We start from the raw sequence: 14,946 nt of genomic DNA, 5'->3' as shown, positions 1-14,946 counted from the left end.
TTAGATGAGAAATCATAAATTGTCATCAATTTTTCAATACCTTTCTCTCAATCAGGTTCCTAAATTCAGTTTCTTGTTATAGATTATATATGTGACATACATTGCATTGCATCTGTACTACTATCAGTCATATATTAGTGGAGAGTTTGGGTCTACTGGTTTGAATTTTCGGATCCAGCTATAGTAATTTTTGAATTTTAATTGAAAACTATTGATCAGTTAGTCCATATGTGACCTATTGTCATCTAAGAGCATCTGCAATGGAGTTCCAGTTTATGTGTTTAAACGTATTTACATGCACACTCACTTTTGTCCCCGACCGGTTTATGGCTATTTTTTTTGCTATTCCTGGACTGTGATCAATTAAAAATCATTGGAAACCAATCACATACATTCTCTATCTTTCCCCCCTTAATTTTTCAACAATTAGATCAATTTAAAGGTCGCGCTTTAAATGTTTAGAAAATTGAGAGAAAAGTTGGTGGAGATAATCCAATCCAATGATCTTAGTCCTTCAAACTATTCCTTCCAAAATCCACTCCCAAATAGACAATTACTCATGAATGTGCCTTAGCTCTCAAATAACCAAGAAATCAAACATGTATACATGGACTAGACTATCAAATCATGTTTAAACCAGTATAAATTGATAAATAATTAGAAATACCTTCGTATAAATCATCTGAATAAGCTTATGAATTAAACTCCATGGAATTTTTTTTCTCAAATAATGTAAAATGCAACAATAAGAAAATAAATTTATAGCCCTCTCCTCATTATTCTTTTTGAGTTGCACATAGATCTCCTTAAACATGAAGATATCATAATATCACATACAACAACGATTGACTACAAAACTAAATTAATAGGATACACACAAATAAGTGACATTGAAAATGAAGACCAATTGGACAAAAATATATAAGATTGAAGAATCAAAGTCTAACATATTTAGTGGTTCCATGTCATTAACAGACAACATAGTATATCAAGAAAAGACCAAACAATCTTTGCATTAGACTTGAAAAGGAAAAACTACATACATACAATTATCACTATCTCCTCCTTGACAAGTTTGATTAAAAGATTATTGCAGTAAACTTCATACTTTCACATATTAACAGTATGTGAATATCCTCAACTGCTAATAATAAGTTAATAATATTTTTTTTTGGTCAAAATAAGTTAATAATATAAATTTTAAGAGCAATGATATTTGAACAACCATTTGGTACAACTTTTACGACAACCTTCTTTTTCTCTCTTCTTATTGGTCAAAGAACAATGGAGAGAGAAAAAGAAAGAGAGAGAATAAAAATATAATGTGAATATGAGAGATAAAGTTGTCACAAAATTGTTGTACAAATATCATTTCTATAATTTTAATAAATCACATTTACTAGCTCGAGTACAAGAAAAACAAATTGCATCTTCTACAAACAAATAACATTTAGTAGCACAAGCTGGTGTCATTTTTTTTAATAGGGAAGGAGGAATATATCTTTGCTACTATATATGGTTCCCACTTCCCACTTAATTGTGGTAAATCCCTTTAGATATCATGTTTACATCCTTCGGCTATTTTAGGAATGGACTTCCTAACACTACTTCAAATCTTTATTCTTCCTATAATTACAATACCTAATTGTAAAGTAATTAAATCTCAATTGACTATAATTACATAGATTAAACATTCAATTTGATCTTCAAATTTTTCTCACAATCCAATTTAATATTTGATAAAAAATAATATCAAACTAGTCTCAACATTTTCATATCGGGGGTAAATTAGTCACCATGCTATAAGGAGTCAGAGACTAATTTTTTGTTCATATAAAAATGTCAGAAATTAATTTGAGTGTTATTTTTTGTCATGAGCTAAATTAGGATGTGAGAAAATTGTAAAAGATCAAATTGAATTTTTACTCTTACATATATATTTCCATTAAACACAGTATCTACTTTATTATTTCAAAGATAATAATAGTACTAATTGAAATAATAACTTAAGCATGGTAAGTTGGGATGTTATACCCCTACTTACAGGAAAATTTGCATGGCCTTTAATTTTCATATATATAGAGATGATAGCATAAAAAGAAAGCTACAACCTCTAAAGAAATATACTCTAAAAGTGTATCACCTTAGCCATTAACCTTATGCAAAACATGGATGGTGGACCAAGCTTACATCTCAAGTGAGGTTAACCAATGTTTATCTTAGCATAATGCATACTAGAAATTAGAAAAGGAACAAAAAAAAGAAACTACTACATCTACTTTAATTTATTCAACATTTATATATCTTCCCACATTTACTAAAATGTTACTGATAACTTCTTATTGATGGTGATTTTGCACCAACTCTCCAAACCAATTGTTCCCAAATAATCTCATACAATGAACAACACTTAGTTCACTTTTGTGAAATTTTTTTGACGTTCACTTTTGTTTTGTATAGACAAGTTATATATTCTTTCCCAACAAAATGTTAATTTATTCTGCATGTTTTTGACAGAGGCTAATGTTAAGAGAAAAACATAATACTTAACTAGAAGAATAATAGAAAGTGTAAATCAACATTTCCTATAAAAAGAACACTACACAGCACAAGAAGCGAAGTGCGCAACAATGGATGGTCAGGTAGCAGCATCCTCAAAAGAAGCAGATGAGAGCTTGAGTAATGGAAGAAAGCGCGGCGGTTGGATAAGTTTCCCCTTCTTCATTGGTCTCTCTCTTTTTACCTTTCATTTTTTAACTCATCAACATTATTAATTCACTCACTTTTACACATCAAAATCATTTTGTTTGAGTCTTATTAGATAAATGTTTATATTTTATTTTATACTGTTGATTAACTATAGGTATGATAGCGGGGATGTCACTTGCAAGCAATGGAATAGTGGGAAACTTGATTGTATATCTTACAAGAGAATTCAATATAAAGAGCATCACTGCAACTCAAATTTATAATGTTGTCGTTGGAAGCACCAGTATATTTCCAGTAGTGGCCGCAATCGTTGCTGATTCTTTCTTTGGTTCTTTCTCTGTTGCCTTTGCTTCTTCTTGTATTTTATTGCTGGTAAACTTTAACAATCAATCCAAATTATGTTGCTAGCATTTTGTTTTGTCACGATAGACTAATAGCTAGTGTGACTAAGATAAATATTTACATCTAATATGGTTAGTCTATTCCATCATCAGTCATCACATATTTCCTCTATTACGTTCTTTTTTTAGAAGTGGTTTTTGAGTAAGTCATTAGAACGTTTGTTTACTTTTTTCAAGTTGGATATTGCATGTTCGAATTTGTGTCCCAGCGTGCCAAATGTCCTATTTTATGATGTGCATTTTCATAACTAAACATACACTTATTTGTGGTAATATCTCTTTTAAACTTTCACCTTTGCACTTGCAGGGCACAATTCTATTATTCTTGACGGCAACTATCAATTCCTTAAAGCCTCATCCATGCAGCAATGGTTCATCCATCACATGCAAACCACCAACAAGAATCCAATACACAGTTTTATACATAAGCATATTATTAATATCAATTGGATTTGGTGGTTCACGTTTCACAGCAGCATCACTAGGTGCAAATCAGTTTGACAAACCAGAACATCAAGGAATATTTTTCAACTGGTACTTCTTCACTTTCTATGTTGCTTCAGGAGCTGCATTAACCGGAATTATTTACATCGAAGATAATTTGGGTTGGGCTATAGGATTTGGTATCTGTGCTGTGGTTGCCTTTGTTGGTTTGGTTGTTTTTGTGTTGGGTTATCGATTTTATCGGGCTGAAAAGCCACAGGGAAGTGCGATTTTGGATTTGGGACGTGTTTTTGTTGCATCTGCTCGTAAGTGGAGGTGTAAGCTCTCTTCCAGAGTAGAGGATTACTACGGTAGTTCTTCTGGTCATGATGTTTTGATTCAAGTGCTGCCTCCGCCAATACCGGGAAAAGGATTAAGGTACTAAGTATTAACCACACTTATTCTCATAGTTCAAATGTAGGGGAACGTAGTAACCTTGAATGCAGATAATCTTATTCTCATATAAGAACAACTTATAGCTTATATACAAATGATAGCTGACAGTTTAGGGGTCCAACATTGTTAGGATGTCTATTCTGTTATGTATTGCTTCTGCACTTTCGTTTATGCTTAAAATGAAACTTATAGCTTATATAAAAACAATTTAATTTGATTTTATCTTTTGTTATAACAATAACTTATAAATAAACGTCTCATTAAGCTATTTATCCAAAGAACATGCTTGTAAAGTTTTGCTATATATCATGTGCTGATCTATATCCAAATGCAGGTTTTTCAACCGTGCAGCTCTAATAACTGATGCAGATCTACACTCAGATGGCACAATTAAGAAATCACCATGGAGACTATGCACAATTCAACAAGTGGAAGATTTCAAAAAAATAATTGGAATATTACCACTATGGACTTCAAGTCTATTCCTATCAATTCCAATAGTAATGCAAATGGACTTCATTATACTTCAAGCTTTAGTGATGGATCGTTCATTAGGATCCCATTTTAAAATCCCAGCTGGTTCTATTTCTGTTATAGTCTTAATATCAGCACCCATTTTCCTCACTTTTCTTGACAGGATGATATTGCCAGGTTGGCATAAGGTTACTGGAAAATCGCCTAAGCTGCTCCAACAAATAGGAGTAGGACATGTGCTGAATGTTCTTGGCATGGTGGTCTCTGCTCTTGTTGAATCGAAGAGACTCAAATTAGCACGTGTGCATGATGTTTCAATGTCTGTGTTATGGTTGTTTCCACAATTAGTGTTGGTTGGTATTGGAGAAGCTTTTCATTTTCCAGGACAAGTTACATTCTATTATCAACAATTTCCACAATCACTAAAGAGCACATCAACTGCAGCGGTTTCAATGCTTATAGGGATTGCTTTTTACTTGAGCAATGCTTTAATTGACCAAGTTCATAGGAGTACTGATTGGCTACCTGATGACATAAATCACGGGAAGATCGACAATGTGTACTGGATGTTAGTCGTACTCGGGGGTATCAACTTTGTGTATTACTTATTTTGTTCTTATGCTTACAAGTATGAAAATGTTTAAGAGGATGTGATGTTATGATAAATGTTATCACTGCTATGTTTGGAGTAAGCAATAATGATAATAAGTTCTTCTCTCTTACATTCTATGAAAAATATTATCCATGACATACATTGCATCTATACTAGTGTCAATCATTTAGTTGTTGAATAATTACTCGTGCATAAGAACAAATTTCATGTAACAGTTAACACTCACAGGAATTTTTTTGTAGAGATCTACAAGGGGAGGAAGGTGGTGGTGGTGGAAGAATTTTGTCTTATTCATTATTCCCAAAATAATATGATAATGATCTCATTAACAGAAAACATAATAATGATGGCCAAGAATAACAAACAACAAAAGAACATGACAAAAAGAAAAAGCAAAAGCCTAATAGACTTCTAGTTCTAACAATCTAGTCCCTCTTATAACTTCAACACCGTCTTATTCAATCTCCATAATCATCATGTCATGATTGTGACAATCTTTGGAATCATCTCGGAATGCTCTAAATCGTTTTCATAATTTTGTTCTGCGGGTAGTATAACAGACTCATGTTGCGCATTAAGGATGTTTTGCATTGCATCCTCACTCACTCCAAAAGCAGCAGCAAGCTCAGGTCCCATCATGCTCTTCATAAGTGACGTGGCACCAACCAAAAACTGTGGCTTATTCTTCTGAGCTGAAGTTGTGAACCCAAAGAAATCAAGTGGTTCATTGCTTGATGCTATTTGGCAAAATGCGAAGTATCTTGGTACAAAGAAAACATCTCCTTGTTTAATATGTGTGTCCATTGCATTGGTTCCATTTGGAAACACTATTTGAATTCTACCAGAACCTCTTATCACTATGCCATACTCTGTTGCCCTTGGATTTACATGGGGTGTCATCATGGATCCCTGCCATATAGATCAAATGCAAAAGAATCAATTATATTTGTTATGCAATAAATAAATATAGTCGACATATTACATAGTTTATATTAAGTATATTTTATTGATTAATTGTGAGAAGCAAGGTTTTAAATATTAGTCACGGTAACAGCTGCATCGCAATCCTTTGTGAAGAATCACAATAAAATGTTGTCGATGCAAACCTCAATTGCTTTATGACAACATCAAAAACAATTATGTTTCTATCCAACTGGTTGTCAAGGACGGGAATGGATTTCCTCCTACGGAAATCTCTCCTGTTTTCTGCAGTGACATAATCTGCACCATTAATTATTTTGTCTCTCTTATTTGTAACATTTATCATCATTTAACATTCTCACATGCATTCATTTTGAATGGACATGATTTCACCGGACTCTCATGTGACTGGGGAGGATCCAAACCCGTCAAGGACATCTATTTGAAAGAATGTTGCGAACTGGATTTGAATTGTGTGCAATGTGACTAACGCAGCCAGTTGTCTGCCACATCTAGACAGTCTGATCTTGATTGAACGTTTAAGATCTGGCTGACCGGTTACAATAACGGGATTATGACTACACACAACCTAGATCCTTACAAATAAACATATAAATATAATAGGATAGCGTACCGGTTTGAGATTGACGTGATAAATTCCAACGCCGGAACTTTTAAGTGGTGAATAATCAGAACCGTCTAGAGCAACACTCCAACCATAACTGTTCTTGAAATCTGGTTTTCTGTCATAGAGGTTGCAAGAGCGAGGGGATTTATGTGCAACCTTGTCCTTTTTCACATTTTCTATTTCTTCTCCAAATACAGATTCCAATAGCTTCCTCCAAGACCAACTTGTCTTTTGCTTTACTTCTTCAATGTCATCTTCTTCTTGATCTTGCATCATTTTCTTCATGTGATGCAATTTCTCATCCTCTTTTAGTTGAAGGAATTTAGTCCATATGCTTGAAGCACTTGCATGTGAATGGCCCACGTGTACAATTGGACCCTCATGTTTCCTTGTGAAGAATTTCTTCAACTCTGATCCTGATACCTATGAAGAGTTAATTATTTAACACATTAGTAAGTTTGCTAGCTATGAAATACTGACAGGGACACAGGTATCGAACACGACACCAACACATAGTGAAGTTGTTTGTCAGTTTCCTTACATTAAATGCAGATTCAAGGATTCGAGGCTCGAATCCGGAAAATACCGACACTGGAGCTCCTCCTCCAATATAGAAAGACTACAAACATATAAACAAACCATATCATTTAATGGATTAGCAAGATTAATTAAATTATATATAAAGGTAGTGATTATTCAAATGCTTGTATATACCTGGAAAATACCAATTCCCAAACTATCTGAGGGGTCAATGCTGCAAATAATGTGAAGTTTTTGAGCCTCCCCAATATTCGACAAATAAAATGCAGAACCAGCTGGAATTTGATACACATCCCCCTTCTTCAATTCACTCTCCTCCAATTCATCCTCATACATGAATCCAACCTTTGCTTCCCCTGAAATCCATTTTCAACTTAACTCCTTAACTCCTAAATTCTAAAACTTCAAACATACAGTTATAACTAGGAATTACATTTTGGATTTTCACAAGTGATCTCAAGTTCCTATATTTTTACTTCACTTTAAATTTTAAAAATCTAACTATGTTACTCCCAAGATTTTTAGTCATGCAGATCATACAGTGCAGTTTTTTTGTTCAAGCAACCAAAACTACTATCAAGGTTTTATATGGTTTTTGTTATTTCTACCATGCAAAGTGACCACAGTTATATGGTCTCTAAATCATTTGGTTCAGGGTTCAATTTCTGGTCGATGTGCATAAAAAACATTTGTTGAATAAAGTTAACCCCCTAAATGGATCTCAATTACCTTCTGCCATCAAATAAAAGTGGTTGGGAGGTGAGAACCAAAATGGTGGCCAACTGAATTCCTCAATAGATATTAGTCGTTTACAAAAGTCGATGATAGTACATCGCACAAATAACATAGTTAAAAAACTTCCGGGATATGTTTGTTTACCATAACTTTATTATAAACAAATGTTTTAATTGGTGGTATGATGTGCTAGTTGCTAGAGTTTCAACACTATATTTGTACCATATCATTCAATTGTACACTGTCTTATAATTGCTTTTTTCATATCTTCTCAATCTATTAATTTTAGCACATATGATTAATATTGAAAATCTAAATGGATCAATGATATGATACCTGTAAGGACAAATATGATGAGAGTAGAATCAAGATATTGAGGAACAAAAAGTGAGCTTGGTTCCATAGTAATGAAACCAACGTGTAAACGTCTTTCAGATATTCTACCACCATGACTCTCCAACACTCTCATCTCTCCTGCATCAGTCTTCACCACACGCTTTGAGTTTTGCAACAAGAACAATTTTTTGTCTTGCGTTGAAGGTCCATTTGATCTATCTTCTTCCACCCACTTTGCCATTGTCATGGATACACCATGACAAAGAATAAGAAGCATGATCAAAAGAGGCGCTTTGTTTCCCATGATTTTTGACTATTTTTGTATTGCTTACAATTTGAAGCTAGCTTGAGTGATAAGGTTGAACAAGGAGAGTCTATTTATAATAAAAAGATAGTGGGAGATAATTGTTTTTGGAGGAGACACATGCCATATATGTAGAAATTTAGGGATCTTGTTGACCATGTATTGTGCTATTTTGGAGACAAACATTCTATCAAGGACAGACAATGTCTTATGATTGAAAACTTCTACTATTGCAACATTCATGCCTTTTTTTTTTTTTTTTTTATGACTTTTACTCCATTGCAACATTTTCCTTCTTATTAATTATAATTTTGGATGTTTTGGGTTTAGAAAAATTATTTGTAAGAAGAAATGATAAAAAGAATTAGACCATGTTCTTAATTGTTTTCTTATTGTGTTAATGTTGTAGTAAGTACAAAATAACATTAGTCATACTTGTTAGTTTTATGTCAAAATATCTCTAAAACATGCAGGGTGTTTTTGTCTGTTACAAGCAAGTTTTAACAAAAATAAACATATTTATCTCCTAAATCTTACCTTTAACAAAAATAAAACATGCAGGGTGTTTTGATCTTACATGTAATATTCATTTTGGAAATAATATATATTGTTATTGATAATTTGATTTGCATAACTACTTTTCTAATTATTAAATTTTTCGATAATTTGAAATTATATTAAAATGTCCAAACAAAGTTGGACTTGAATGACAATTGCTAATTTCACTTTTCAAATTGCTCTTTTTTTCAACTGTCGCTGACAATTAACCATTGCTGATCACTCTTAAATCGACTCAACCAAAAAAAGAGCTCTTAAAAGTTATACAATACCAAGGAGAGCTTCAAACGACCACTAAGACCAAAAAAGCTACAAAACAGAAGCCATGAGAAACATACGTACATATATAATAAATAGTTGATGGTAAAGCCTTAGGAATTAAATTTTAGTAATATTAAATACAATTTATATGTAGAGAGATGGTAAAAAATTACCTAGGAACGAAAGACAAACCAACAACAAGCGATGCCACTAACCCTTTAATGATGACAACTCCAATTCTCTTAGGCTTTGTTTGCGAGTTGGGTTTTGGAGGGGAATGGAGGGGAAGGAAAGGCTTATGGAGAGGTAAACCGTTGTTTGTGAGTTTTAAAAAAACAAGGGAAAGGTTTTGGAGGGTTTAGAAGGGCTTCATTTGTTCAATTTTAAAGTTCCCCCAAATTGGAGGGTTTTGGGGGTTAAACATACAAATTGACAATTTTGCCCTCATAATAATTCAAATTGACAATTTTAGATATAACCCAATTATTACGATCTCTTTTCAAAACAACTTATTTATCTAAAACAACTTATTACAACCTTTTTTCAAAAAACAGCTTATTACAACCTTTTTTCAAAAAACAGCTTATTCAAAACAGCTTATTTATGCAAATCAGCTTTTAACGACCTCTTTTTCAAAATCAGCTTATTCAAAACAGCTTATTCATCAAAAACAGCTTATTACGACCTTTTTTCAAAAACAACTTATTGAAAACAGCTTATTCATCCAAAACAGCTAATTACAATCTCATTTTCAAAAACAACTTATTCAAAACAGCTTATTTATCCAAAACAGCTTATTAAGACCTCTTTTCAAAAAACAGCTTATTCAAGAGTTTATTTATGCAAAACAGCTTATTACAATCTCTTTTTCAAAAACAACTTATTTATACAAAACAACTTATTACCACGTCTTTTTCAAAATCAGCTTATTCAAAACAACTTATTTATCCAAAACAGCTTATTACGACCACTTTTCAAAAAATAGCTTATTACCACGTCTTTTTCAAAAACAGCTTATTCAAAACAACTTATTTATCCAAAACAGCTTATTACAACCTGTTTTCAAAACACAACTTATTCAAAATAACTTATTTATGCAAATCAGCTTTTAACGACATCTTTTTCAAAATCAGCTTATTCAAAACATCTTATTCATCCAAAACAACTTATTACGACCTCTTTTTCAAAAACAGCTTATTGAAAACAACTTATTCATCCAAAACAGCTTATTACAATCTCTTTTTCAAAAACAACTTATTCAAAACATCTTATTTATACAAAACAGCTTAATAGGATCTCTTTTTCAAAAATAACTTATTCAAAACAGCTTATTTATACAAAACAATTTATTACAATCTCTTTTCAAAAAACAACATATTCGAAACAACTTATTTATGCAAAACAACTTATTACGACCTCGTTTTCAAAAACAACTTATTCAAAACAGCTTATTTATACAAAACAGCTTAATACGAACTCTTTCAATAAGCTGTTTTGAACAAAAAAGCTGATTTGCATAAATAAGCTGTTTTTTTGAAAAGAGGTTGTAATAAGCTGTTTTGGATAAATAAATTGTTTTGAATAAGCTGTTTTTGCAAAAGACGTGGTAATAAGATGTTTTGCATAAATAAGCTGTTTTGAATAAGCTGTTTTTTGAAAAGAGGTTGTAATAAGCTGTTTTGGATAAATAAGCTGTTTTGAATAAGTTGTTTTTGAAAAAGAGATCGTATTAAGCAGTTTTGTATAAATAAGCTCTTTTTGAATAAGTTGCTTTTGAAAAAGAGATCGTATTAAGCTGTTTTGTATAAATAAGCTGTTTTGAATAAGTTGTTTTTAAAAAAGAGATTGTAATAAGCTGTTTTGGATAAATAAGTTGTTTTGAATAAGTTGTTTTTGAAAAAGAGGTCGTAATAAGTTGTTTTGCATAAATAAGCTATTTTGAATAAGTTGTTTTTTGAAAAGAGATCGTAATAAGTTGTTTTGTATGAATAAGTTGTTTTGAATAAGTTGTTTTTTGAAAAAGATATCGTAATAAGTTGTTTTGTATAAATAAGTTGTTTTGAATAAGCTGTTTTTTAAAAAAGAGATCGTAATAAGCTTTTTTTTATTTTTATAAATAAGCTGTTTTTTAAAAATAGATCGTAATAATTTATTTTTTATGAGATAAGTTGTTTTTAATTAATTTCAAGATAAATTACTAAGTAGAACACAATGTATTGTTTTTAAGAGAAAAAATGGTAAAATAGTAAAATTATAACATAAGCCCTCCATTTCCTTTCCCTGTTGGTTTTTTAACTCACAAACAAGGGGAAGGTTTTCCCTCCTTTCTCCCTTCCCTCCCTTTCCTTCCCTTCCCCTCCTTAGCCTTTCCTTTTCTTCCCCTCAAAACTCGCAAACAAAGCCTTAATAAAAACAATCCAATCAAATCACAACCCTAGTCCTAATAGACGCGGCTTTATCCAAGAAAACCATCTATAACTAAACAATCCAATCAACTCATTCCCAACATGCTTGTTTCCGGTCAATGGAATAGTAGCAGTGGCTTCGCCAGTCAAAGGAGTGTCCCCTAGTTTCTTGCCAGAAAAAACCTGAACCATCTGTTTCTTACCATTCATATCAACGTTAGATTTCAGCTTTGAGGGGCCTTTATAATTGTTAGTGTTGTTCAATTTCATACAATTTTGCAAGCTGTGCCCATAGATCTTACAATTAGCACAAAACAGTGGTTGCTTCTCATATTGCACATCAATGGATAGGGCATGACTTTCAACTACAAAAATTTCAGAGTTTTTTGGATAGATCAACATCAACAAGAACCCGTGCAAAGCACCCAAAACGCCTTTGTTGAGTTGCTTCATCTATGGTGAGTGGGGTTCCCAAACCTGATGCCATAGTTTTAAAAACCGGACCGGTCGTCGACTCGGCAAGGTCACTGGGTCACTGAGTCATTGGTCGAACCACTGAGTCACTGGTTGAACCGCATGACTGAACCGGATGAAACCTGATTACTTGGTTGTATAACTCGGCTTCTAAAAAAATTTATATAGGTATTAAACCAAATTAAACCGGTTGACTCGGATCCATAAAAAGTTCTAAAAAACTCATGACATTTATATAAATATCAAAAGCATCATTAAACAAATTTATTTTTTAAATTTAAACCTATTTACAATGAATAACTAGCTAAAATATTTACTAGATAAAATTTGTACAATTGATATAATAATATGGTTCACGTTTATTTCAAAAAATAAAATAAAATGCTTCGCATGTTTTGCACCCAACAAAGTGAAAGTACCTCACGTGTTCCCTTTGTGAATTAAAAAATAATAATTTGCTAGGTAAAAGCCAATTGAAACATAAGTGCATAACCCTACTTTTCTCATTGCAGCATCGCCGTTTCCTTCCCGCCTTCTCCAGATCGATAAATTTGATCTACTCACTTTATTCTATTTAACCAAAACCTACAGCTCACTAATCTTTCAAATATTGTAGATCTCAATTGAAAATACATTAGATCTAAATTGTTTTCATCATACTGTTGGAACAAAATGTGTTTAACAATGAACCTTAAAGAGTTTTGATGATAACAAGGTATTAAAAATTGTAAATTGGACTAGCTAATATTTGTTCAAGTGTACAGGACCATAATTATAAAGTTACATCATCATTGGTTCTGAATGAGCAAATAAAGAGCAAAAGAAATTGAAGCTTAGATGATTCTGAAGGCAAAGCGCTCCTGAAGTCAAGCTGCTCCTGAAGAAATACCGCTCCTGAAGTAAAGCTGCTCCTGAAGAATAATGCTTCTGAAGACAAGAGGTCCAGAAGCCACATCATCAGAAGCTGCGTCATCAGAAGCTGCAGAAGTCATATCATCAGAAGCTGCATCATCAGAAGCTGCCTCATCAGAAGCTATTTCACCAGAAGCTGAAGATCAACTGGATTTGCAAGAACATTCAAAGATTGAAGAATCTACATTGCAAAAGCTGTCTATTGGATTCGAAAACACAAACAAAGGATTAGTGGAGTTTGCAACGGTCATTTCAAAGGTGTTTGAAGGCGTGTGCTTGCAATTTGGACGAAAGCGTTGACATTGTACTTTGTACGAATTGTACAACCACGTTCTCCACTACTCTGTTTTGTGTCCACGCTTCAGGACAAGAAAACAGCTCCAGAATACGGTCTCGCCTGCATAGATGTTCCTTTGGATAAGGAATGGATTTCAAATTTGTTCTTCATAGGACAACAACCAAATCAGGCAAAAGATCATTGGTGAAAGATCAAGCTCAACTAACGACTCTTTGGTGTGCTGGCAATTTCACAACGTCTCTTTTACACCTCTATATAAAGGAGTGAAGACCTAGAGTTTTGGTAATGCAAGAACGCTGAACGAAAGACTCACAAGATTTTCACAAGTACCAAACCTCTGCTGAAATTGTTCTGCATTCACTTAGAATTTCTGTGTCTCAAAGTCATATCTTAGAAATTCTTAAGTCCATTGAGTCTGTATCTGATTTGTATTGTGAGCACCTCTGATTGTATATCAAGTGTTCAACCTTAAACAATTTTCTGTGTAATTTTGTTTAGTTAGGAAGTCTCTTGCAGTTGTGCTTGAGCAGGAAGTCTCTTGATTGTGTTCTTGAGCAAAGGAAGTCTCTTGCTTGTGTGCTTGAGCATTGGAAGTCTCTTGCCTGTGTGCTTGAGCATTTGTAATCAGATATTACTCATAGTGAAATCTCCTTGGAAGTGCAAGGGGGACTGGACTACTTCCGGATTGTGGAAGGAACCAGTATAATTGCTTTGTGTCGTTCTTCTTCTCTCTCTCTGTTTTATTCCGCTGCATTTAGATTCTGATTATCACTTCAGAAGCTGTCCCGCTTAGCTTCTGATCAGTGTGTTCAGTTTTTAGGAGAACGAAGAATTTTTCAAAACACAATTCAACCCCCCCTTCTTGTGTTTTTCTCACCTTCAATTGGTATCTAGAGCCTGGTTTGTTGTGTATCACTTAACCGTGCAACAGTCAAAGATCTGAGAAAAACATGTCTACTCCTCCTCCTACTGGTTCTGGTGATACTAGCTATAAACATGTCTCACATGATTATAGTGATAGTAAGAAAACCAGTGTTGGAAAAGTTCCAAAATTCAATGGAGATGCTGAAGAGTTCTCTTGGTGGAAGACCAACTTTTACAGTTACATCATGAGCCTGGATGAAGAATTATGGGATATTCTGGAAGATGGTGTTGGTGATTTAGTCCTTGATGAAGAAGGAGCTGCTGTGGATAGAAAGAAACATACTCCAGAACTGAGGAAACTTTACAAGAAGCATCATATTATCAGAGGAGCCCTTGTCACTGCCATACCCAAAGCAGAGTATATGAAGATGAGTGACAAATCCACTGCTAAAGCTATGTTTGCTTCTCTCTGTTCAAATTATGAAGGGAGCAAGAAGGTCAAAGAAGCAAAGGCTCTTCTGCTTGTACATCAGTATGAGCTATTCAAGATGAAGGATGATGAAACTATTGAGGAGATGTACTCAAGGTTTCAAACCTTAGTTTCTGGGCTACAGATTCTAAAGAAGAGCTATGT

General features: G+C 33.3%; 2 protein-coding genes across 2 annotated transcripts; one reads left to right on the top strand and one right to left on the bottom strand.

Moving 5' to 3' along the window:
• The first annotated feature begins 2,497 nt into the window (after positions 1-2,497).
• Positions 2,498-5,185, top strand: LOC146950736 (protein NRT1/ PTR FAMILY 2.6-like). The gene is made up of 4 exons (XM_085746698.1): positions 2,498-2,727; positions 2,864-3,081; positions 3,418-3,971; positions 4,324-5,185. The coding sequence occupies exons 1-4, from the start codon at positions 2,631-2,633 to the stop codon at positions 5,105-5,107; spliced, it is 1,653 nt and encodes a 550-aa protein (XP_085602824.1). The 5' UTR covers positions 2,498-2,630; the 3' UTR covers positions 5,108-5,185.
• A 157-nt stretch (positions 5,186-5,342) lies between these two features.
• On the bottom strand, positions 5,343-8,588 carry LOC146950735 (vicilin-like seed storage protein At2g28490). The gene is made up of 5 exons (XM_085746699.1): positions 8,237-8,588; positions 7,340-7,521; positions 7,167-7,244; positions 6,632-7,048; positions 5,343-5,985 (listed from the first exon to the last, which is right to left on the bottom strand). Exons 1-5 carry the CDS (start codon positions 8,538-8,540, stop codon positions 5,551-5,553), a joined length of 1,416 nt encoding a protein of 471 aa, XP_085602825.1. The 5' UTR covers positions 8,541-8,588; the 3' UTR covers positions 5,343-5,550.
• Between the last annotated feature and the right edge of the window lie 6,358 nt (positions 8,589-14,946).

This window comes from Medicago sativa, chromosome 2 (genome assembly GCF_051527215.1).
Source record: "Medicago sativa cultivar Bolivia chromosome 2, Bolivia_mono, whole genome shotgun sequence".
Classification (NCBI taxonomy): Eukaryota; Viridiplantae; Streptophyta; class Magnoliopsida; order Fabales; family Fabaceae; genus Medicago; species Medicago sativa.
This window is presented reverse-complemented; position numbering and strand designations above follow the sequence as displayed.

Excerpts from the sequence above, each read along its gene's own strand:
- LOC146950736 (XM_085746698.1), top strand. The coding sequence starts at position 2,631 with ATGGATGGTCAGGTAGCAGCATCCTCAAAAGAAGCAGATGAGAGCTTG. Across the intron at positions 3,082-3,417 it reads CTTCTTGTATTTTATTGCTG|GGCACAATTCTATTATTCTT; the intron begins GTAAACTTTAAC and ends TTGCACTTGCAG. Across the intron at positions 3,972-4,323 it reads ATACCGGGAAAAGGATTAAG|GTTTTTCAACCGTGCAGCTC; the intron begins GTACTAAGTATT and ends ATCCAAATGCAG.
- LOC146950735 (XM_085746699.1), bottom strand. The coding sequence starts at position 8,540 with ATGGGAAACAAAGCGCCTCTTTTGATCATGCTTCTTATTCTTTGTCAT. Across the intron at positions 7,049-7,166 it reads TCCTTGAATCTGCATTTAAT|GTATCAGGATCAGAGTTGAA; the intron begins GTAAGGAAACTG and ends AACTCTTCATAG. Across the intron at positions 5,986-6,631 it reads ATCACGTCAATCTCAAACCG|GGATCCATGATGACACCCCA; the intron begins GTACGCTATCCT and ends TCTATATGGCAG.